At 32.3% G+C, this 25534-nt stretch overlaps 1 protein-coding gene across 6 annotated transcripts in view; it reads left to right on the top strand.

Moving 5' to 3' along the window:
• Positions 1–25439, top strand: part of LOC106054556 (CD109 antigen-like) — a 72239-nt gene extending 46800 nt beyond the window's left edge. For 2 of the 6 annotated variants that reach the window (XM_056037106.1, XM_056037111.1), the window contains 18 exons: positions 5326–5449; positions 8066–8183; positions 8310–8423; positions 9094–9207; positions 10462–10596; positions 11432–11567; positions 12728–12904; positions 13589–13682; positions 14315–14492; positions 17862–17960; positions 18104–18266; positions 18692–18903; positions 19379–19555; positions 20558–20635; positions 21374–21493; positions 24047–24184; positions 24576–24681; positions 24951–25439. In XM_056037106.1, the coding sequence (XP_055893081.1) occupies positions 5326–5449; positions 8066–8183; positions 8310–8423; positions 9094–9207; positions 10462–10596; positions 11432–11567; positions 12728–12904; positions 13589–13682; positions 14315–14492; positions 17862–17960; positions 18104–18266; positions 18692–18903; positions 19379–19555; positions 20558–20635; positions 21374–21493; positions 24047–24184; positions 24576–24681; positions 24951–25042 (2375 nt within the window). In that variant the 3' untranslated portion in view covers positions 25043–25439. Of the gene's footprint in view, positions 1–28; positions 147–5325; positions 5450–6673; positions 6810–7513; positions 7641–8065; positions 8184–8309; positions 8424–9093; positions 9208–10461; positions 10597–11431; positions 11568–12727; positions 12905–13588; positions 13683–14314; positions 14493–17861; positions 17961–18103; positions 18267–18691; positions 18904–19378; positions 19556–20557; positions 20636–21373; positions 21494–24046; positions 24185–24575; positions 24682–24950 lie in introns of all 6 variants that reach the window. The other 4 variants (XM_056037110.1, XM_056037112.1, XM_056037108.1 and 1 more) reach the window with 4 other exon arrangements.
• The last annotated feature ends 95 nt before the right edge of the window (positions 25440–25534 follow it).

Genomic DNA, 25534 nt, shown 5'->3' with positions numbered 1-25534 from the left:
ATTTTGTTTTTATTATATAATACTTTAGAGCCTGAACCTGATGAAGCTAAATTCTCAGGATCAAATCTTGTGCTTACAAAGGTGGTGAAAAGAAGGAAATATTTTCCTGAAACTTTTCTATGGGAAATGGAGATAATAAATGCTGAGTAAATATTTTGACAAATCTATAAAAATAAAATTCTGTCAATAGTATGAAATGCCTTTCAAATTTCCACAAACCTCTGCAGTAGCTGCATTGTCATATCTTTATTTTGGAAGGATTAAATTGCATCCCAGGAATCTTTAAGTCCTAATGAACCAATAGTTAATTTCCTATCAAGAATGCATCATCTACTTTTTCATCTTAGAATAAACATTCTCATCACTATCTATTTAATCCTTTTTCACAAATATAAAATGCTTATTTTAACACTGCAAAAATGCACAGCTGCTTATAGTGAGTGCACAGAAAATAACATTTTTAAATGAATAGCTATTTAAAGAGTTTAGCCTCAAACTAGTAACACTAAGTATCCTTAATCTGATTTATCTATACATATTTTAGCCAGCAATCACAGTGGCTATTAAATTTTAGCAAGTTTAGAAATGGTCTCAAAACTACAAGCTTTTTTTTTATCCTAAATCATTCATTCTTCCTCTTTTCAGTCCTTCTCTTCTCTAATTAAATTTCTATTGGTTTGAGTGTGCTTTTAAAAACCTCATAGGCCTATTGCACACAATGTTCATTTACTGAAATGTATACTTTACTCCTTTTACTTTTGAGTGAACATTCTGTACCCTACTTTGTACAACCTTTCTCTATAGATGATCGAATCTATTAAGGATTTTATTTTCATAGATAGCTTTCAAGTACATGTTTCATACTTGTTTCCTATACTCTGCTAACAGGAATATATTTATATCTTTAAGTTTTATACTTAAAGCTTTGCATATTTTACAAATATTTTTACCTACACCTACCCCTTAGTCTGTTGAACCGTTGGGGTACCATGCAAGGTTTGTCAACCGTCTTTCTCCATTCCTCTTTCAATGACAGTTCCATCCATTCTTTTATGTTGTCTTCCCATCGCTTTCTCTGTCTGCCTCTTATTCTTCTTTTTCCTGGTACTGTTCCCCGAAGGAAGGTCGTTGCGAACCCCGTAGACCTTGTAATATGGCCATAGATTTTTAGCTTGCGTTTTTTTTATGATAGTTAGCAGGTCATCATGGGGTCCAATTGCTGCAGTATACTGTCTCTAATCTCTTGGTTTATGATGCGGTCTTTAAAAGTGATACCTAGGATTCTTCTGTAGCCTCCTAATTCCATTGCTAGGATCCACCTCTCTAGCTCTGCAGTCAGCGTCCTAGACTCACAAGTATTGCAAATCTTACAAATATTGCTAGACTTATATCTTGACATTGGTCAGTCTGTTGGCATTCAAAATGTTCGCTAAAGTTTCTCTCACATTGATGAAGTTTGCCCCCCCCCCCCAAAAAAAAAAAACAACAACAACAACAACAAATGTTTGTCTGGGTTCTGACTTTCTATCCCGCATAGTTTGCAAGTGTGTTTCTGGCCTACCCTGTCCTTATCCTTCTTCTTTATTTGGGGTCATTTCATAAACTGGCTGCCTGGTCGTGCGGTTTGCGCGCTGGACTGTCGTTCGGATTTATCGACGGTCGAGGGTTCAAACCCTGCCCGCTCCCATCCCCCGTCGTCCTGCGGGAGGTTTGGACTAGGAAGTAAACTATCTTCAACTCTGAAGGAACATCCGAAACATGTAAAACAAACAAACAATAAACTAGTCTGAAGGCTAGCTCCCGTGCCTTTGGTGTAATATTTTTGTTGTGTAAGTGTGAATTTGTGTGTATTGATCGTTATTCTTAATCCCCTCCCCATTTTATCCTAAGCACTAGTTTTTTTTTTATTTTAGTTTGTCTCTAAGTGCTGGGTAAATAATTTTAGTTTTGTGATGTATTAGACTTTCACTTCTGTGTGTCTGGTTAGTGCTCTGTATAGGGGTTGGTTGTGGGTGTCGAAATAGTGAGGCATGTTGTTTTGGATGAGGATAGGCCCAACTTTGTTGAGTCCTTAGCTGAAATAGTATAGAGTTAAGGGAACGTTTCCAAGTACCTAACTACCTCACCAATAAATTTTAACTTAAGTGCTTTAATTTTAGTTTCAAAATCTTACAGACTTATCCCCCTTCCTTTTTATCAGGTATTAGTGTGATGTGCTTGATGTTGGTCATTGTGTTTCTAAAGATAAATTTCTTATGATTTTGTATTTGTTTTGTGTAAAATTGGGAGGTGGCTCTACACTGTTTGCTAGTTACTGAACTTTAGAAGCTAACAGATTGTTAGATTGTTATTATGATCCTTCCAGACATTGTTGTGCCCATAGACTGAACGATTTTGATGAATTTCTTTATTTTGTCAGCTATCTTCTCCCACTGTTTTTTTTTAATAATGCTTTGGGTTTCTGATCCACACAATGCCACATTTTTCAATCTCCTTGTCTATCCTAAGCCTAAAGGGGAAGTCTGGGGGATATCTCTACCTGCCTAAACCCATGATTGCTGATTTCTGTACGTTTATTTTAAACCCATTCGCCCTTCCAAAAAAAGTGTGAACTTTCCTCAAGTCTTTGTCTTTTCAATAGTAAACTATTTTTCGTCTAATGTGGTTCAGTTCTTCAATGTTTCTGTTAAGGTTGCTGCAGCATTGGTCTTGTCCTATCAGAAGGAGGATTAGAGGTTTTATTCTAAGAATAATCATTTCAAAAGATTTTGAAATACGTCAATGTCAGGGCCTGGAGTTTTGCGCTGTTTCTAGGACAGCCCTCAGTTCCTCTAAAGTAAAAGAGCTGTCTGTAATTCTCTTTTCTCTTGTTGTTATTGTCTTACAGTTTCCCATGAATACGTTTTGTGCGTCTATGCCTATCGATTCTATTTTTGAAGTGTTCCGTTATTATTAATTATTATTATATAATTTTTTGTCCATTCTGTGTTCTATTTCGTCAACCGTATTTTCATTTATATACCCTGCACATGCATATACCCGCACAATTACAAAATAAGTACAAACAAAATAGTAGCCTACAATTCGTATCCATATATCCCACATGTGACTTGCCGTAACATACCGCTATATAATTTTGCTGCTCATCAGACGTCTATCCCTAGTGCTCCATTTGTCATTCTAACAAGCCAGTGGCGTAACAAGGGGAGGAGGGTCCAAAGTCGAAAGGTTGCCTGGGCCCTTTATTAAGGGGTGGCAAAAGGAGTGTCCAAAATAATTTTTTTTACTTTAAATATTAACTATAATGCCACCGCAACGTAATCTTGCCATTCACATTGTTATATAAGGTAGTGATCCTTGTATCGATAAGAATACTCTGCTAGGCTCCTCAGCCATTCTAAGTTTCTTACCTCAGCCTTTTTTGTATCTGTACATATTAATGGGTTCCTATTGTTTATTTATTTGGGCTTTTCTATTTCATCATGCGAGCGTTGCAACAAATTTAAAGTCTTTCCTCGTCTTGGCGTCTTTTTTTAAATTTTGGTTGCAGCCAGGATTTTAATTTGTTGCTTTTTCAGTGACTTTTTCATTCTTGGTCATATTTGGATCAAGCTACACTCTCCTTGGCTTTCTCCTCCAATAGCCTCTAACATTATTTTAATTGACTCTGTGATCTTGCAAAAAGCTATTATTCATTTGTCATTGTCCTGTCCTCTCCTAGCCATAAGGATACACCTAAGTGGGGTTGTCTAACGAGTCTTGGATGTGTGTTACTCCGAATAATTTACAGGTGTGTAGAATCTGTCTATTCTTGTCTCCACTAGCCACATCTGATGGTAGTCTCCCTCTTGTCTGGGCATAATGGTCTAAATGCTTCCACTAAGTGGAATGTTCTTTTAATTTCTCTTTAAAAAAATCAAAACTACATGTACCTGGGGCAAACTGGATTCTTGATTAAAAAAGTATATTTATTTTGAAATTATTATTATAGCTTTTATATAGCGCTGCTTTCATGCTTATAGCATGCTCAGAGCGCTTTTAGTCCAATCTCATTTGTAGACCAGTGGGGGGGAGGGGGTATCTAAGACTTGGTTTTCCATGCTGCCTTTAGGCGCTCATTTTCGAACCTCGAGCCCCCTTCTAGGTAGATCAAGCGTACTTGGCCTCTCGACCACGCTTGATGATATAATAAAATTCATACATTTAATATTGGTGTTTGATGTAGAGGTTATGCTGCTTTGAGTTTATCTACTGAAGTTACACAAGTCCCTTTATATATATTAACTCTTTACTGTAAAATATAATTTCTGTAATTTATATGATAAAAAAATGAAAGTTTAATGTTTGTAATATAAATTGTAATTTAAACACACAAGATTTTTTTAAACTTGCACTTTAGGATCTAAGAACTCTGTTTAACTCTTTGTAGAATTAATAATACAAGTTATGATATGAAAACAAGTTTTCTGCACTATCCCTTTTTAATTCATCTCAATCATATTTGTATATTGATAATATTGAACTGAAATTGAAATTGAAATTTCATATTCATGATACATCTACTTAAGTAATGATTTTATAAAGTAATTCTTAAAAAAAAATTACTCCACTTATTAAATGTTATTCCAATTACAATTAATGCTATATGTTTCAGTCAGACATTGTATATTTGACTTGAGGGATTATTTCAGATTTTGTAAACTCGTACACAATACTATATCTTGAAAGAGCAGAAATCTAGTCGATATGTTGGGTGGTGAATACAGTCTCATAGTGAAGCATGTACTCTTAAAACTGCCCTGACTTTCAAGATATTAAGAATACATTTTTTAAATAACTCAGCCCAAAGTTACTGTAAAAGATTATAAATTATGTGGGTGTGATAGCATTGCCTCTAGTAAAAGTTTTTCAAAGCATTTTCTACTCAATGTTGAATTAAATAAATCAATTAAATCCAACATTAAAGCAAAGTAAATATTATGTTTGTTCTATGTTTAAGGATAAAGGACTTATTTTGAATGGAAACACTGTATAATTATTTTACATCTATAATAATTTTCATATCTGCTACCATATTATCTATTGAAAATTAGCCTTTGTATATCAATACTGCAAAGAAATATGCTCTTACAAAGACTATGTTAAGTGTAAGTAAGGTAAAGGAAATGTGTTTAAATATTTTTTTAAATTGTACAACATTTATTTTTTAATGAATATGTTATAAAGCTTTTTATGTGGTTAACAAACATTTTGTAAAAGTTAACCACAAATTGAATGAAATTTAAGTTATGATTGTACTTCCCATTCTATACTCTCTCTAATTAGACTTTGAATATGACTTAATGACAGCAGCACCAGACTCCAATATGGAAGGTTTTGCACCAGCGGATAAAGTTAGAAAAAATTTCCCTGAGACCTGGCTGTGGGAAATTTCCTATATAACAACAGAGTATGTGTTAATGCATTTGAAAACATTGAGAATTTCTTAAATAGAGTTGTGTCTGACAGAAGTAACAATTATGCTGACATTGTTAGAAGTTTAACATTTATTTTTGTACTAAGAACAAACACAAATATTTCAATGTGCATAAATAACATGCTTTAAATTTATATGACATGCATATGACTAGGCCTATATTATAACCCATTTCTATATTTTATTTTATTAACTCCTTTATTTAGCATAAAATATTTAGCTATTGTAAGCTATTAACACAATATTTAATTTCTTTATCTCTCCATAAAAAAAAAGGAAATTTAAGTTGATTGTGATAAAACATTTTTATTTTTATTCCTAGTTATTCCATTTTTTGTGAAAGGATTTAGGTATAAGTATTTATTATATTTTAATCTATAATCATATAAGTTCCATCCTACAAAAATAAATACACACTTCAAAACATATTGTCATTGTCTTTCTATCTGGCTTTAAGTAAAAAATAAAGTTCCCCTTTCAGACCTTTTGATGTATGGGCCAGATGATGTATAGGTCATTTGTTTCTGTGGCCCATGGTTAATGAGGGTGTCTTGTGTTCAGCACTAAGATCAACTGCCTTTACTTTTCCCCAACTGTCAGGTACCCATTAAAGCTGGATGGACTCAGGGGCACCCAAAAATTCAGAAATTTAGAAATTAGAAATTTGTTTAAATAGATGGAAAAAAAAACATAAAATTAAATTTGGTGAACATTTTTTTTTCTAATTAAACATCTTTTTTTTAATGAAGAGCTAGATAGAAGACCTCAAAATATCACAATAATGGAAATATTTGAAAACCTAGTAGTGCTGAGCCTATCCCCAGAATTGAATATGATACTTTGGTCAATCTCTTATGAGGGCAACACAAAAAAAAGCACACTTAAGTTAATTATTAGATGGTGAAAAGCTAATAAATAATCCATACAGCTTAGATGATTGAGACAGTTGAGAGTTATAGCTGTGTTTTTATCTAGTCTAGTTGCTGACATTAGCTACTTCAAAGCATATCAAGAACAATATTGTATATTCCTTGATATTACATTTCAAAGTCTTTTTATAAAATATGAATAATGAATTAAGAGCAATATTTTGTGGCATTTTACTTACTTACTTTATACCTATTGGGTTGAGTCTGTCAACTATTTCTTAACATTAATATCATCAGCTTGTTGATAATTGTCAGAAATGTTGTTTAGATTTTAGGGGTCATTTCTATGCAGCACCCCAGGCAATGGCTGTGCAAACATCAGCTTATGTTGGTGCCATACAAGTTGCTGATGTTGTAAGAAAGTATTTTCCTGAGACCTGGCTTTGGAATTCAGATGTTGCTGAGTATGTCTCATTATATTAATTGTAAGGTTGCAATGGTAGGATCAAATTTGTCTCGATATGGCATCAAGTTACAACTAAGGCTTTCTGGGAATTTTCTTTAGTCTGCTGTACTAATGTTTTCAATGGAGACTCTATGTAATGAAATAATTTAATTCCAAACTATGAATTGTATTCCCTATTGTATGCTCTATGTATCAATTTCTACACCTTGAATATTGTTTCCTTTGTTTTATTTTCCATTTACAATGTAAAAAGTGAACATTATTGTTTTCCCAAAAATGTAGTAAAAAAAAGAGTTTTATAGTTACAATTATAGTTTTTCAGTAATAATTTGCTTAGCCTGTAATTTCATGTAGCTTTACTAACAAAACACCATAATAGGCAAGCATGCAATAATATATGTGATGGATAAAATCATGCAGTGGTCTTGCCTAATTTCAGTCAGATTAAGTACATTTATTGTAATACATATTTTTATGTTTCCTTTTTTGAAGAAAAGTCTGTAAACTCTTGGAAGATGTTTGCAAAAAAGACAAGAAAAAATCAATGTAAATGTTTCTGTTATGTTTTTATTCCTGAAAAGATAAACTAAGTTTGTGTAAGCTACTGCATGGTTTAAGAGAAAAGAATAGGGAGTTTCTATTGCACCTATTTGACTAACTTAAATAAGACCTTTAATAATTACCTGCCTGAACTCCTCAAAGATTACTCTGACAAAACGATGGCCGGTGGTGGAGGTGGCTCTTCAGGTCAAAGCACTTTTCTAGAGGCAGAAAAAGTGCGGAAAGATTTTCCTGAAACTTGGCTGTGGGACATTGTCATTGTAACAAAGTATGTGAGAAGTTAACCTTGTAGCTTGTCCTGTAAGTGTTTTACTAAACTAACTGCAAGGACATTTTAGGGTAACATATTTTATGATTATCACATATTTAAAAATAATTATAAGGATTTTTTTAAATGCATTAACCCTAAGACTGTTTAACTATTATTTTATTTATTATTGCCTTTATCTTAGAGTTGAGCATTTTCTATAGACTCTTTTTGACTAACAATTAAATTATAAATATAATGCAATCACTGAATCAAATATTTGTGATTTATATTAAGAAACTTAATTTATTATGGAAATTATTTATGCTTATTAAATAATTCATGATTGCCTACAGTATTTTATTGAATTAATTTTTCATATAAATATTATTTTTACTGTGTTTTTTAAAAATGATTAAACAATTGTTTTTTGGTGTTTTTTTTAGCTCTAATGGACAGGTAACTTTATCAGTTACTGCTCCTGACACTATCACAACATGGGTAGTGACTGCATTCAGTGCCCACCCTGTGTATGGATTGTCGATTGTAAAGGAGTCCGCCAATGTAATATATTAGTTTTCATTAATTTGATTCTTAAGAAATGGCTGACGAGTCATGTAGTATGTGCTCTCCACATTTTAAAGGACAGTTTTTTAGTCCTGAAATTTTTAAACTGTTCCTTTGTTTCAGCTTACGACTTTCAGAGACTTGTTTGTTAGCCTGGACCTCCCTATCAGTATCATCAGAAATGAAAATTTCTGTTTTGTGGCTACAGTGTTTTGTTACAACAAAGAGGAAATACCAGTGAGTTTAAAATTTCATTCAAAATAAAACATGAATATATAAACCTTTATTTAAGGATCAATGTTTCATTTAGATCTTGGGCCCTTTTAATGTTACATTCTGCTCCTAAGATTACAAGGTCACAAGCATGTTAGGTGAAAGTGTACTTCATTACTTGATTGATTTACAATTTCATTTCATTTTGGGAGATAAGGCAGATTAGAGAAAAACATGAGTAGAAATCTGTCACAGCGCTCCCCCAAACCCCCAAGCTTGCAAGAGAAAGGTCTCAACATGACTGGGTTTTTTTTTTTCGCCGAAGGTTGAGAAACACTGCTTTATTTTATTCTCATAGATATATTTATGTTGAACGCACGTTTATGCATAGGGTTAGGGTTTACTTGGCGTTAGGGTTAAGGTTTGGAAAAAAATCGCCCCCCCCCCACTCCAAAGTTCTGGATACGCTAGTGGCTCAAGGTAAAAAGTATTCACATTGAGATACATGAGTTGTGAATTACTCATAATATCAAAACATCAACTGTATGGCACCAACTTTGAAGTGGTGACAAAATCTTTAAATACTGCTGGTTGCTGTGCTATAGTTTTTACTGGACAAATTCATTACATTTTAATGGATGAATCATGAAATTGTGAGATTTATTATTGAACTATATACTTGTATTCTTGTTAGGTTCTGCTCACATTGGATAAAAGTGATAACTTCAGCAATATTCATGTTAAAGTTGAAAATGGTCAAGTCATCCTTTCCAAAGAGAGTCTTCATTATTCTCACTTCCTTGGATATGTTAGTTTCATTCTGCTATATAATGCTTTTTTTAATATAATGTAATATATATAATTTTCATTATTTTTACAATGCTTATAGTAATTCACTGTATGTTTGTCTAGTAAGATGTTTGTACACATTATTTCTCTGACACCCAATCTTGGATCAAGCTGAAATTTTGCACAATTATCTCTGTTACCTGACAACAAAAGAATCAATTTTAAAAATTAACCAATTTGTTAATAAACTATTGGCAATTAATTATTTTGTAAGGTATCTTGAACAAGGGAAAGAAATAGTACTGAAGTTTTAGTATAAGCTGAATTAGTCCCCTTTATAGGTTTCTGCTTTAAATCGATATAAACAATATATTGTTATAAACCTGGTGGTGGCACAGATGGGGGTAGTGGTACGTGTGTAGTCAACCGACGCAAATCGCCCCAGGCCAGCGCTAGACGAGCGGTCAACCGTGACGAGTTACCACGGTCAGCCGAGACGAGTGTCAACATGAAGGTTCGAGTAGGATCGTCATCGTGAACAGAGCTCAGGAGCGTCACGAGAGCATTACGACGGTTCAGTGGGGAGTACTGTCAAGTACAGTTGAGACGACTGGCATCTTGATCTTGGTCTGTGATCGAGTCAGACACAACGAGCCTAGTGTGTGAAGTCAGTCCTGAACTATTGAACCCAGTGCAAGCCCAGAACGAGACGGAGAGACCAGTGCAAGAGTTGATATGGCGGTACGGTTGATACGGAGAGATATTTGTACAGCCTGTGTTACGTGTTGCCAATTGTACAGTATTGGCTGTTATTTATTGACATTAAACTATTACGTTATTTTGGAGCCCTGAGTTGTCAAGTTCTTTAAGTTGGTGTCGTGTGGTGCAGTTTGCAGAGAGCCTGGATAGTGAGATTTGTAAAAATATAATTATACAATTTTCTCTAGTCATAAGTTGGCACATTGGCATGAATTTATGAGTTTGAATTAAGGTTGTTCCCTCTTTTATTTGTAAATGCTTTAAAAAACCAATTACTTAAAATCCACCCAGATATTCCTTTCCCTCTGTATAAGTTTTTTTTTTTTTTTTTTTCTATGATTTTGTTGTTATTCTAAGAAAAATATATGTTGCAGTTTTAAACTTTTCTAGTTCTTATATACTATTTAAAGCAAATAAAAAAATAAATATGATATACATTAATAGACTAAGGTATTATGCCAGAATTTCTGTAATTATCTTCTTAATTTCCTACATTTTACCCTGCTATTTAAAGCTTGCTGAGAGGGACATCTCCTCTGTCAAGTTTTGTTTTATGCCAACTGCTCTAGGAGATATACCACTGAGAGTGAGTGCATTGACCAATATCCCAGGATTGAGTGATGCTATGGAACAAATCATTACTGTTAAGGTAAGAATAAATATCTTAATTGGCTTGCTCTAAGAATTTGTTGATTGTAATTCAATCTTTTTCTAGTGATTATTAATTGGGTGAGGGTGAGGCGCTATTTCCTAAAAATACAGGCTGTAGCTCAAAGGGTATTTTACATTTTTACCTCAATTTTATTTTAAACCTTGCTCAAAGAACATTTGGAATTTTGTTTTCAATTTTAAGCATTCTACAAAACACCTCTAATTGGGCACTCAGAGCTGCCCTACAGATTTATCCAGAAGATAACTACCCTCCTTAGTTCTAGGGATGCTTTAACTTTTTCCTTTAGCTCCCTTCAAGGGTGGCCCAGAGAACCTTATTTGGAACTTGACTCATTTCCCATTGATATGAGATGGGACAAAATGCTACACTACATTCAAGAAGAACATGCCACACTACATTCAAGAAGAACATTAAGATCTAAGAACATTAAGATCTATCTGTTTAAAATTGTTTTACATTATTTTGTCATTTTAGCTCTTGTGTTTATGCCTTGAGCCTACATTTTCTTTGTTAACAGCGCTCTATAAATTAAATTATTATTATTATTATCTGGATCAGATGGCAAAGAATGCACCTGTAGGCACCTACAAGCTTGATCAGATTTATCTTAAATCACCTCTTTTCATTCAACATACTTAGTTCTTGTGTGTATCCATTAAGGTTAACTGTCTGTCTCCAAAATCATCTATTTATATGATGATTTAAGGTTATAAGGTTAACAAAAATGTACAAAATAGTATTTCAACTGTTTGTGATTTGAATAGTTATATAGTTTTAAAATTTTAAAGAGACTTTTTTCGCTAATTCTTAGCCTGAAGGAGCTGCACGCAGTACTAGTAATTCCTACTTAATAGACATGGCAACTGGCAGATGGGAGATGAATGTTACTGTCAAGTTTCCTGCTGCCACTGTCACAGGCTCAGAGACAATAATATTTAACACAGCTGGTGAGAAACTTATTACCTTTAAGTATAATTTATTAAAAATGAGGCCCATTTCTTATTTAATTAGTGTTATGATAGTGTGGAGGATAGAGAAGCTATATTAATTTTAGTTACTACTATGATTATTATCTACTTTATCTATAATAGATTTTTAACATTTCGTTAGGAACTTAATAAATTAATAGCACTAAGGTTACACTATCATTTATCCTTACTCATAATGGCATTTAATCTCACATTTTATAAATGTTGCCTGAAATGATGCTAGCTAGAAAATTTATCCCTATGTAAATCTAAGTGCTGAAGCAAAGAATAATGCATACATTTTGTATGTATATTGGCAGCACTTGGTACAATTTTTTAATGAGAGAAAATATGAAACATTATATATGCCCAAATAACCTGATCAGGGCATGAACTATAAACTCTCTATATTCTAGGTCTCACTGAGAGCTAAATTTACTTATTTATGTAATAGCTAGTCATGTCATCACTTTTAACCATCATACACCATTCAATGTCACATCATATATTTATGTAATTAAACCAGATTTATTGAATAGGCAGGGTTTGAACTCAGGGCCATGATGACAGTCCTAAGTGCATACCACAAAACTGTGGCTGCATGGACATACAATATGTGCACTGGACTGTCATTCAGATGTCTTGATAATCCAGGGTCCATACCCTGCCTGCTGTCATCCCACATCATCCTTTGGGAGGTTTAGACTAGGACATAAAATATCTTCAACTCTGAAGGAACATCCAAAAAATGTAAAACATTTTACAAACAAACTAGGCAGAAATATGTATAAAATAATTTTTGTTGCTATAATGAAAGCCATCATTTATCATAATAAAAACTGGAATTAACAAAACATTTCCATGTATAGTGTCACTCAGAGAATGCTCATCATATTCTTTTAAGCTGAAGATTTTATCAAGAGACCTGATCAAGATACAGACCCCATAACAACCCATTAAAAAACTTAACTAAATAGAGAACTGCCTGATCTATAAACCATTGCACAGTTCTTCTGTTTGTCAGAGCACTTCAACACATGACAAGATTAAACTAGAATAAGAAACAATTAATCTGTTTATTAACATTCAGTCTTTTTTTTTCAATGTATTATAAATTTATATACATTTTCTAATGGCAGGTAATCTTCTGGGACCAATGTTTGACAATCTTGATGACTTGTTGAAAAAGCCTTATGGCTGTGGTGAACAAAATATGCTAAATTTTGCTCCAAATATATTTTTACTGGAGTTTCTTTTTTCAACAAATAAAAACAGATCAGTTGCCATGGAAAAAGCTAAAGATAATATGCTAATTGGTAAATCCCATAATTTTTGTAGATATTTCTCTGATATCATGACGGCATACTAAATAAAATCTAGGCAATACTTATAAGAGTTTACCTTGATAAAAGGAAAAGAAAAATTTAAAATGTGATAATTGGATTTATAAATATGAAATTTCATATAAAATCAGCTGTTTAAATTTGTGAAATATTTTGATAGAAAAGCTTGATTTTGGTAATATCTGCATTAAAATAAACTAAAACTTATTTTCAATTTTTTTTTAAGAAGAAAAGACATTCTACATTTTAGTAAAAAAAATAAATAAATGTGCTAATACCTAGAGCCGTATTGTTACTTTCAATACTTATCATCATCACATATTTTAAAACTTATAAAACAAATTCAATGTTGATAAAGTGTTCATTTTTATACTTATGATTGTTTTTTTTTCATTCAAATTAATTATATTAAGTAGCAGTATATAAAAATTTGTTTCTCAATTATAACTTTTTTTAATGAAAGTTGAATGTTGTTTTTAAAGTAAGTGAGATAAAACAAATAAAAATTTGCCTTTCTTTAATATATATTTATATATTTATATTTATATATTTATTCATAAATAATATATATATATATATATATTCTTTCATTTTATTTATGAATTTTCTTAGACTTTAACAGTTGTATAACATTTTTTTTTCAACATTTCCATTAAGGTTATCAAAAAGAAATCACTTATGAACATTCAAACACAGGCGGATTTAGTGCATTTGGTCATCATGAGGGAAGCAAGGACTCTGCAAGCTCATGGTAGCCTCATATCTATTGATTATTTTTTTATTTTCTTACTTCACACACACTCACACACACACACACACACACACTAAAACCTGTTCTTGTTGTCATAGTCCAAAGCAACAATAAAATATTTTTGTGTTTTTATCTTTTATCAATACCATTAAGAGAAGAACATTCCACTCTTTTAAATTTCACTAAAGCTTAAGTTTTTCCTTACCCATACACTGATTTCTGCTCCTTTTATATTGTGTGTAATGCATATAGTTTTTAAAATGTATGCCATCAAAACATTGTTAAGAGGGATCTTCCATGATACTTATCATCTATATATAAGGCTTGTCTTCGAGTCCAAAGATCAGTGAAGAATACAGTATTTCCCGTGGCTGCGCAGCCTCAGCTATGACCTACATATTTTGCCACACCCAGGGCAAGCATAACCATTGTCCGCAGTGGTACTTATCATCTAATTGAGAATTAAACATACATATCATTTTCAAAGGCCAAAATCTTGTTTTTCATTGGGTTTTGATGTCTGAAAAATATTAATTCAATAGTTTTTATTATATTCAAAATTTAAATTTAATTATTTTTTTTGTCATTTTTATAAAATCTGATATTATTAATTTTAAAAAAATCCATTTTAGGTTAACTTCTTTTGTGGTAAAGTGTTTTGCAATAGCCTTCCAATTAGATGCTGCACAAGGTAATGTGATTACCATTGAAAAAGAAATCATCCAACGATCTGTAAGATTTATGATTTCACAACAGAATCTGAATGGATCATTTACTGAGAAGGGAAAAGTTTTCCATAAAGAAATGCAGGTGAAAAGAAAACAGAATTTTGTACCAATAGATCTTTATATATCCTTAGGTGTCTTTTGAGGGGTGCACATGATAGTTGTTTCTGACGAATATTCAGCAATTTTTCACTATTCAGCTTCGGCTGAATATTACTGCCCCAATAGTTAGCCAGATAGTAAAAAGTACACCATAGTACCTCTATTTCTATTAATTTTGTTAGGCACCTCCACATTTCCAGATAAGTCAAACAGAGGTAAAACTTAAATACCGAAATAACGCAGACGAAAGGCCAACAATATAAGGGTAATCTATGCCGATAAACAATGTCAAACAAGAAGTTTAATACTTTATGAAGGAAACTGCCTAATGTCGTCAAACTCAATCTCAATAAAAAGCTGCCAATATTCATAAAGTGGACATGATTCAATAATGTCAGTTCTGAAATACATTAATGTTTATGTTTCATATAAAGAATGTGCTTTTAAAACTATGACTATGCACCAAACATCTTTTAGTACAAAGACAAGGTGTGTTAATCTAAATAGAAATAAAACTTTACATTATAAATCACATTACATACATAGCAATGATGGCTGACACATTTAAAAAAATTTTCTTGACCTTTGAGTGGGCTAGTTAACATGTAATATTCCTTAACTCTGTCACGCTGACCAGACATCTATCTAGATGTGCAGGTATATCTCCATTCTCCAGAGGTAGAGATGAACAGCCCCCACCTTCTTTTGTTTTTTTAGTCCATAACATTGAGTTCATAGATAGACAGGTGACCATATTAAGCCAGATGTCAACATGTTGACACTGTCTAGAGGTCACGCCTTATGAGAGAACTGAGTTTGTTTACTTGGAGAAGAATCTTTATTAGGGGCTGGACTTCAAGCTACACCTCTACACAGGTAACAAGGGTAGAGATGAACAACTCCCACCCCCTTTTATTTGTTTAGTCCATCACAGTTAGTTCATTGATAGACAGGTGACCACAAGTCAAATACAATGGACATAGGTACTCTCTAGAGGTCATGCGAGGGAACTGAGTTTGTTTACTTAGCTAATCTTAATTAGGGCTGGACTTTTAGCCACACCTCTACAGGGGAAACCGGACAATGAGTTTGCTTAATCACAATCACGTGGCTGGGCTACAGGCCACACCTCTTCACAAATGCCTAGTTTGCTTACTTGAATATAAATCTCAATTATTAAGCTGGACTAAAGATCACTCACCTAAATGAGTGACCTTTTGCTACACAGAACACAAACCAATTTCATAGCCTAGTAAGCCAGTAACTAATTATTTTGTAGAAAAAATTACAAGGCTCAGATTTGTGCATACTAGTGTAAAGGGGAAAGCTAAACACCCCCTACTCCTTATTTTATTTATCTTTTCCTTGACACTCAATTTATTGATAGACATTAAGCATTTTTAAGCCAGAATGGAAAAACACAACATGCTAAGAAATCATGCAACACTGTATATAAATATTACAGTTGAATTACTTTACCTAACATGTTAACTTGAATATTACTCATGCATTAAGTGTCTTGATTTGATAACAATATTCTTAATAATTTGAGTGTCAAGTAACTATTGTTATTATTGTTTTTTTTTTACATACGATGCTTACTTTGCCACTGTGTATCAGGCCAGGTCGACTTTTTACACACCTGACACCCATAGGCTTACTATCGTGCCCTTTTGTAACAGTTACAGAAACCATGATAAAATCAGTAACAATTAAGGTAGATGTATCAGTAATAAGCCCTTGAAGCCAGAAGTGGTCCTTGGACTTTAAATTACTAGCCTGATGATCAGTTGTTGGTCTGAAATTCATGAATACATACATCCACCCACTATACAAGCCAGATTGCCCTTTACTTTTGAGAGATTTACATTCATCATCATCAAACTCCATTTGAGTGAGGGCTTAAATCCTCTCTTGCAAAAGCCCTGGACAGAAACCCTGCTGTCTTGCGTAGTGCGTATATGTCACCTTACTGGTCGAGAATTTTTGATTTCCCAGACCTGTCAAGGAAGAGATCAGCAAGTCTGGGGTAGTCAAACAGAATATGAGGCACGGTTTCCTCTTCTTCACCGCAGCAGGGATTTACATTAGTAACTAGTAAAATATATACTTACATATTTTACATTGAGCCTTCCCCACACATCCTTTACAGTTGGTGGCCTCGTACATAAACACACTCATGCTACACAGATTAGTTGATTAGGCCTATCTGTTTATAAATACTGTTAAGCTTTAATTCATCAATCAGTAACAGAGATTAAAACAATAAGGTACATAAAAGGAAAAAAAATTAACATGAATATAGGTATGTTATTTAACAATTTTGGAAAATGTTCAACAACACAAGCTATTTCCAAGACAAGTAGGTATCCAGCTTCGGCTGAATATCATATTTTACTATTCAGCAATATTCGGCTCTGGCCGAATATCAAAAAGTACTATCTGGTGCACCCCTACTTTTGAGAGATTATTCAACATTTTCAACTTCTTTATCTCCCTTTGAAATGAAAACATCCATTAGACATGTCATATTATATTCACTGGTTTGAGTGCCTAACTGTAATTGTTGTAAATGTAAACATAATTGTTGCTTGGACAAAATTGTTTTAAATGTAAACATATTTGTTGCTTGGACAATGACCTACTCTTAACTCTCCCCATCTTCAAAATGTCTAGTTCTATGGAAATGTGGGCAATGCCTAAAAATCTCATTGGGTTTGAACTCAGAAAAATAATCATGGATCTTGCAGAATTATAAAGCTTTCTATTTAGACATCTGAAGAATTATGACCATTTCAAACTCTTGAGCTATGACATTTTCAAATTCTTGAGCTATGACCATTTTAAACTCTTGAGTTATGACCATTTCAAACTCATCCTTTTACATCCAATAATCTTTATTAAAGTTGTTGTGCATAAATAAAAAATCTTTGCCAAGTTATAGACCTTTAAAAATTTAAGCTTTTTGGCTATGCTTTTGGAAAGCAAAGCCCAAGGCAATTACATCATAGTCATGTGCATTTTCAAAGCCACCAGTCACTTTCAATTCACTTGTTTCTTGAAACCTTTTTAGAATGTTTTATATATATATAATACATGTTTTAAAATGTTTGTAAAATGTTTTACATGTTTTGGATGTTCCTTCAGAGTTAAAGATAATCTACATTCTAGACAAACCTCTGATAGGATGATGGGAAATGGTGGCAGGCAGGGCATGAACCCATGACCATTGAGACAACTAGTGGGCACACTGCATCAACAGGCAGCCATCCCATAATGCATATGATTATGTCATAAAGTTTTAACTAATTAACATTGTTTGTTAATTCTGTGTGTAACTTCTTATAAACAGGGTGGATCAGCCGAGGGTGAGGCTTTAACAGCCTACACTGTAATTGCTTTGTATGAAGCCCAGAAAGTCTTTGCATCAGGTGACTCAATTGTTGCAAATGTGAGTTGTTTTTTACCATCATTGAGATTTACAAAGAAAAATAACTTTCAGCTCTTAGAATTTTGTTTATGCTGAGTGTTATTTTATTTAAGAATAGCAGGATTTTTTTAAGTCACTGATATTTTTTTCTTTGCTTTGTGTAGATTAGTCAGAGCATCAAGCTTGGTGTAGACTTCCTAGTGAGGAGGTTGCCATTCCTGACTGATCCTTATGATATCTGTATTGTGACTTACACACTGCATTTGGTGAATGATAACAATAAAGAAACAGCATTTAACAAGATGCAGTCTATTGCAATTACTGGAGGTAAGTCTCAACAGATTCTTAAGTAAAAAATTGTTTGCTTACATTTATTTTAATTAGCAATTATGTTTTATTTACTCATAAGTTTTTCCTGGCTTATTCAATTAAACCATTCCTTACCTACATCTGAAAATAGTAGCCAAAATTCTAGTAGACTTTTTGCAATTTAGTATTTTATAAACTATTTTCAATGTGTGATTTTTTACTATAATCATCAAAACATGACAATTTTACTCTGTTTGGAGTGAAAGTGCAATGATACTATATAAATAAAGAAATAAACTTTTATTCTACTCCCTGAAGGGTTTTGTATAAAATGCTCCTTCCGAGTCTCCAATTGTTACATGTTTTGTAGATGAAATGATTAAATTCATATTCTTTAAAGTTTATAACAATCTTTAATCAAAGAATAATAATGAACTCTCTAGATGGTCTGAGGTACTGGAAAAGAGCAACACCAGCTGAGTCCAACATAGCAAAATATGAGTGGACAGCCTCTGCTGACTCTATTAGCATTGAAATGACTTCATATGCCCTTCTAGTGTATGCTTTTAGAGAAATAGCCAATACTGAAGGACTGCCCATTGTAAGATGGATCACTAACCATAGAGGACCTAATGGTGGCTTCATCTCAACTCAGGTCAGCCTTCTTTGTGTGTGTGTGTGTGTGTGCATGCATGTGTGTGAGTGTATGTGTTTAATTCCTACTAATAGCTCACATTCTCTTCATGTCAAAAGATTGAAAGAAGGTGATCAAAACATTGAAGTCTGAAGTCAAAAACTGAAGTCAAACATTGAATCCTTTATTTTAACTTAAAATTCCACACCGAAGCATGGCTGGATAGCTAATAATATGATTTTCATGGGTTTGATCCCCGTACTGGCTAATTTTGTTTTTTCTCTTTATGCTTGATTAACAAAAAATATTAATGTTTAGTTAACCATATTATTTGAACAAAAAAGTACCCTTTTACTGAATAGCTTCCCTTAAAAAGAACTTCAGCAATAGATTCCAAATATATATCTCTAATAAGGTCATGGCAACTTATAGCATAGTTGCATTAGGAACATCAAGAAAAATAATGATTTTTAACAAAATAATTGTATTGAAACAGGATACTGTCATTGGTCTACAAGCACTGGCCAGAGTGGCAGCCAAAATATATTCCAATGAAGATATTCCCATCACATTAGCTGTTAGCTATGAAAGTAAAGGACAACTTGTGAAAGAAATAATTAAGATCAACAAGAGCAATGAAATGTTGCTACAGTCAGTTGACATCAATTACAAAGTAAGTAAACATATTTTTGTACAACAATTGGTGACTGGGATTTGTCTTTGTAACAATTCTCATCAAAATTGTGTCTAAATGTGTTTCATAATTTTAAATCTTATAAAAGTTAATTACATACTGATGTCTTGAAGTGTTTTTCTGATGGGCTTTATCGACTCCCTCTTTTCTCATAAGTCATATGCCTATCCATTATTTAAAGTTGTCTATTCCGCTAACATATTGGTGATTTTTTTCTTTGTGTCATTTATTCTCAAAATGGGATCTTTGGTATTTGAAAAAGCAACTTTAATTGTCATGTGAAGAGAAATAAAACAAATGTAGCTCATTTGACTCTTGTAAATTATCAATAGTTTGATCACAATTGAAAATGCAAGACTGAATAATTTTTAAAATCTATTTCTTAATCATTTTCTTTTATTAATAAAGTCTTGCATATTATATGAATGGTTTTACTCCCACCAGTGTTTGGGAATATCTATTGTTTAAACATCTTTTTGCTAGCAGTGTTAGATGCTTTTTCAAGACTATATATTAATGTGGCCCCTTAATACCTGAAGTTTTTGCTCTTACTATTTTTTTTTTGTTGTAATTTTGCTTATTTCATGCATTTTTTCCTGCCTTTTTTTGAAAGTGGAAAGAGGCTGACATTTACCCTTACTGGTAAATAACTTTAAAATAACATGGCCAGTTGACATAAAATTAAAATTAGAAAAGAGAGATTAGAATAATTTGCACATTTAAAATAACAAGATCAATCACAAGCTTTTGTTTCTCCTTCCTGCTTATATAAGTTAAAAGTTCCCCTTTTAGACCAGGCAGATGATGTAAAGGTCATCTGTTTCTGTGGTTCACTATTAACAAGGCTGTCATGTGGCCAGCACAACCACCAACCACCTTTGCATTTACCTGACTAACTTCAGGTAGAGCTTGGTGGTATTGTTTTCTTATGATCATTCCATATTTTGCATTTTGTTAAAAAAGATGTTGCCATTATTTCAGGATGAACAACCTAATTTTGTGAATATTGTGGCTACAACAGATAGTGGGAAAACTGGTCCAAGCACAGTCATAGCTGAAGTATGAACTTTTTTTTTGTGTGCTAAAAACAAACTTAAAAACAATATCAATTGGGACACTCTGATTTGACAACTCTGTCTAGCAGCAACACAGCACTAAGTGAAAATTAAACCACCAGACCTTCCAGATCCCCAAAACAGAATCTTTCTGATCAGTGTGTTATATCAGCATTCAATTTCCTCACCATTTTCTCTCCTTAAAAATTATGTTTCTAGTGCTGCCTTTATATATGTCATATGTTTACAGCATTCATTGTTTCCGCATGTAGCCTTAATTTCTATTTAAAACTAGTTGAACAGAAACTGATTCGTTTTACAATACAATTTGTTTTCAAGTTAAACTTTGTTTTTATTCAAACAAGTATGTGGCCAGTAATGATTACTAAATTGAAAGATAATATCTTTAACTGGAGGTTGTTAATTAATTACTTAGATTATGTTGCCTTTTAATGTTTCTCATAATCTCATAGAAATTGAGCCTACATTGATTATTAATGGTATTATATATAAATTGTTTTCTTTTTTATTATTATCAATTATGGCAACAATTAGTTTCTAAGCATAAGGTCCCATAAAAAAATAACAAGCAAACAAAATATTTCTTTAGGAAACTGAAAGAACATATTATTGATGCTGTTTGCTTAGTTTGTTAATTTACATTGTCAAATGCTTCATTTAGATTCAGAAACCTAATTGTGGCTAAAATATTAAAGTAAAAACTTTGTTGTTTTTTTTTCAGATTGTCTTAGGCTACAACATATTAGCAGAAACTAGTGCCAAGTTTTATGACATGTCTCACACACTAGACAAATTGTCAGCTGGCTTTGTTTTAACTATCTTAATCAAAACAACAAAGGATGTAAGTATACCTTTTTACAAAGCTTATATCAATTCACTCGGTCTGTCTGTCTGTGGGTCTATTTATCTGGCCAAAAGTTTTTACACGTTATTTCTCTGACATCCAATCTTGTATGAAGCTGAAATGTCGCATAATTATTTCATTTACAACACAAGAATCAATTTTAAAAAATTAACCAATTAATTAGTTAATTAATTATTGATGAAAAATTCTTTTGTTTGGTATCTCAAACAAGAGAAAGAAATGGTACTTTATTAAAGTGGTGGTATAAGCTGAATTAGTCCCCTTTATTTTAGCTTGTCTGAGTGAATACAAAAATGAAATAAAAGCAGTAGACACAATCTTCTATGTTCATAGACTCTTTGCTAGCAGAGTTGTTACTGCATTAGCTTGAGAAGCTGGAGAACGCTTTAGTCTACAAGTTTGAATTTCATGTCATTTATTTTAAAAAAAAAATACATTCCCCCGATACCCCTTTCCTACTGGTCCAGACAAATGATAAGATCATAGTGTATTGAGCATTCTAAAAGCATGAAATTGCACTAAACAAAAACATAAAAATATATTTCTAATCGCACAGATTTTTAATTGTTAGTCTAGATCTATTACAAATTTAATCACATGACTGATCCAAACTAATTGACACACTTAATATAAGCTTCATTTTCTAAAAATTTTTTTTTTGTATTTCCCTTGTTAACTCTTTCTCTCCTAACTGACGATACTAACGTTGATTTGCCCCATTGAATTAAATTAATTTCTGGTTTTATAAACTTTTATTTGCCTTATATATAAAGAGCATGCATTCTTCTATAATTATATACCTAATACAACATTTTCTGATTACATACAAACAAGTTATTGAAGTTAAATCATAACAGAGTAGTGAAACACAAATGAGCAAAATTAATAAAATAACGGAGAGAAAGAGTTAAAATTTACACATATTTTATAAATATATATAAATTTATAAGCCAATTTGCAGATGTAGAGAGTAGTAGTTTGTCTTAACATTTTTTAAAGTTTTGAAAATAATGATGTTTAGCTTAGTCAACAGAGGCAGGTGTAAAAAAAGAATCAGGCAACAAAATCAGAAGCTTAAAGGATTCCAGCTATTTAAGGCAGTGTTATCATAAGAATCTTATGTAGCCTACTTATGTCTTGAGAGACAATTTTTATCATTGCTGGGGAAATGTTTGGGTGGGGAAAATGTGCATCAAAACATTAAAACCCTTCTCTCTTCCATGTTGACCAGATCTATGGAACACAAAAACATTTTTGGTTTAGATAGCTGCAGAAGTAGAGCTCATGTCACTGCCCTTCCACCTTAAAGGCTCCAATAGGATTTTGTCTTTACTAGAGTTCAGAATGTTGCCAGCAGTATGTGTCCACACTGTCTCTTCTGAGACTCATGTGGTTTTGTGGTTTAGCCTGAAGATTCACAGACCCAGTTACTATCTGCTTCCATGAGAAGCAGCTTCATAGAACTTGTATTTTAGAGGCTCTGTACATTCTTTCACAGTGGCTCTGTTAATCAGTGGTCCAAAATTAGTTGCATCAACTTGCATCCCATATCTATTTGATAGAACACGGTAATAACATTGTTCTAATTTGACATGTAAATATCATGAAAAATGAATTTATTTTTTTAGCCTTGTAAGAAATTTAATATCTTTTCAAAACTTTTTCAAAACCCCTCAAATATGAGTCTAATTATTAAGAAAAAGTGTACTATTATACATGGCTACAGGACAAAGAATCAATCTACATATCTAATGCTCTAAATAGCTTTAAGTTAATTTTTTTATATTGCTACTTTTTTTAAGATAGTTTTGATGCTACTGACATTATAAGAATTCTCCTTCTCCTTGCTAATAATGTGATCTAATGCATTTCTATAAATTGCCTCCTTTATTCTGTTCTGCTTTGAGCTCAACAAAAAGATTGCCTTGGGCATATGGCCATCCATCATATCTGTTAGGTGACCCACCCATTTCACCAATTGAATAATAAGATTAGTTTCTGTTAACACTGACATTTGCTAGAACATCAATATTCATTGTGTAATCTTCACCATTAAGTACTTTTTAGTGAAATCATTCTAGTAGCTTTTCATGCTTTCTAGCTAACACTTGATGTCTTAAGCTAGAAAGAATTAGTTAAAATTGATTTTTGGTGAAAACTATTTTCTGGTGGACATTGATATTTTTTTCATGATAAAAAGAATATAATACACCAAATCTTCTTTGAAGACAGCTGAAAGTGCTGCTATTATTTTTCAATTGATGTTCAGATAAAAAGAAAATATGCTCTATTTAAGGGAGAAAGTCTAGCTCAGTGTACGTTTGTAACACTATTTCACTTTGTAGTAGTTTAATTTATATAGCTATTGTTTTAAAGTAGCTATTGCCTTGTGCAATAGAAATAGTTTTATGTAGGTAATCTTTTTATTATATCTATTGTCTTATTAATTTTGACTAGGTAGTGTAATTTCAACTTTAGATTTTACCATTTTATAAGTAAAATGTTTTTTTATGATATGTTTTCATTCAGTCAAGCAGCATGTGTATCCTTGAAGTGGACATCCCTCCAGGCTTTACCCCAGACTCTGATGCCTTAAAATTGAATAAAGCTATTAGTCTGTCGGAAATTTTGGGAGATGTGTTGGCCATATACTTTAACACTGATATGGTAAGCTTTTTTTAACACTTATGTGGTTAGTTAACTAAATTTTATGCAAAGTGAACATTATAACTCCTCAATACTTCTTATAATTATGGAGGCGAGGTGCTGAGTAGTAAAGTCTTTAGATTCTGAACCTAGGAGTCCCGGCTCAAATCCTGGTGAATACTGGGCTTTTAATTTTAGGATCTTTAGGGCATTTCTGGGCCCACCCACCTCTAATGGGTACCTGACATTAGTTAAAAGAAAAGTAAAGGCTTTGGTCATTGTCCTGTCCAAATGACACCCTTGTTAACCATGAAATAGATGGCTTTTACATCATCTGCCCCATAGGTTAAATTGCAAGGGGAACTCTACATCACTTTTTACTTATAATTGTAAGCTGCATATGTCTTTTCAGATCACTACTAAAGAAACGCCAGTGAAGATTTTTATGGTCTCTACTGGTGGAGTACTGACAAAATCTCAGCCAAGGATGTACAGGGTATATGATTATTATACTCCAGGTAATATTCTGAGAAATTAGTTGAATTTTTATATATCATGAAATTTTATTATTATCATATAATAAAGATACTAAATAATTTTCTTTTATATTTCCTTTTATTTTTCTGTAAATAATATTTTGTTAGTATAAATTTATAGAATAGCTTTTAAAGTCACTTTGTCTTCATTTTAAGCTCTATAAAAAAATTTTTTTTAGTGTTCTACTTCTCATCTTCATTTAAAATGCTTTGTTTTATGTATCAACCCTTTTTTTTCATTCCTACTTTAGACAGAGAATTGTCAAAGAATTATCTATTGGAAGATACAGACTTCTGTACTGCTGCCCCTGATGTTGGTGGATGCCAATATAGACAAAAATAAAGAATGAATCTCATCTCACAACTGTCTAAAAGTTTGTTTGGTACATGGAAACAAATATTGACTATGTAGATAATAAACTTTTTATTCTATGCTGTAGAACTTAGTAGAGCATTTTATAAGCAAAGAAAAATTGGTTATACATTGCCGTTTAATGTAATTACATTCCAAAACAAAAAGCTTTATTGTAAAATTTGTAGTTATATTTGATATGTGATATATGAAACTTTTTTGTTCTTGTCAAGCTGTGTAAAGCTTAAGTTATATTAAAAACTAGTTCATTCTGGTTATTTTTACCTCAATCTCTTATAACTGTTATAATCTGAAAAAAATATTGCAAAAATCTTATTTATATGAATTGAAATACATTTCTACAAATATTAATAAATTTAAAATGATTGTAGCTTGAATTGTTAAATTTGTTAATTTTTTGTTGTTGATTGCAAAATTAAAAAAAAAAAGAATCTTTGATACTAACTTCAAATTTTTAACATT

This window comes from Biomphalaria glabrata, chromosome 8 (genome assembly GCF_947242115.1).
Source record: "Biomphalaria glabrata chromosome 8, xgBioGlab47.1, whole genome shotgun sequence".
Classification (NCBI taxonomy): Eukaryota; Metazoa; Mollusca; class Gastropoda; family Planorbidae; genus Biomphalaria; species Biomphalaria glabrata.
This window is presented reverse-complemented; position numbering and strand designations above follow the sequence as displayed.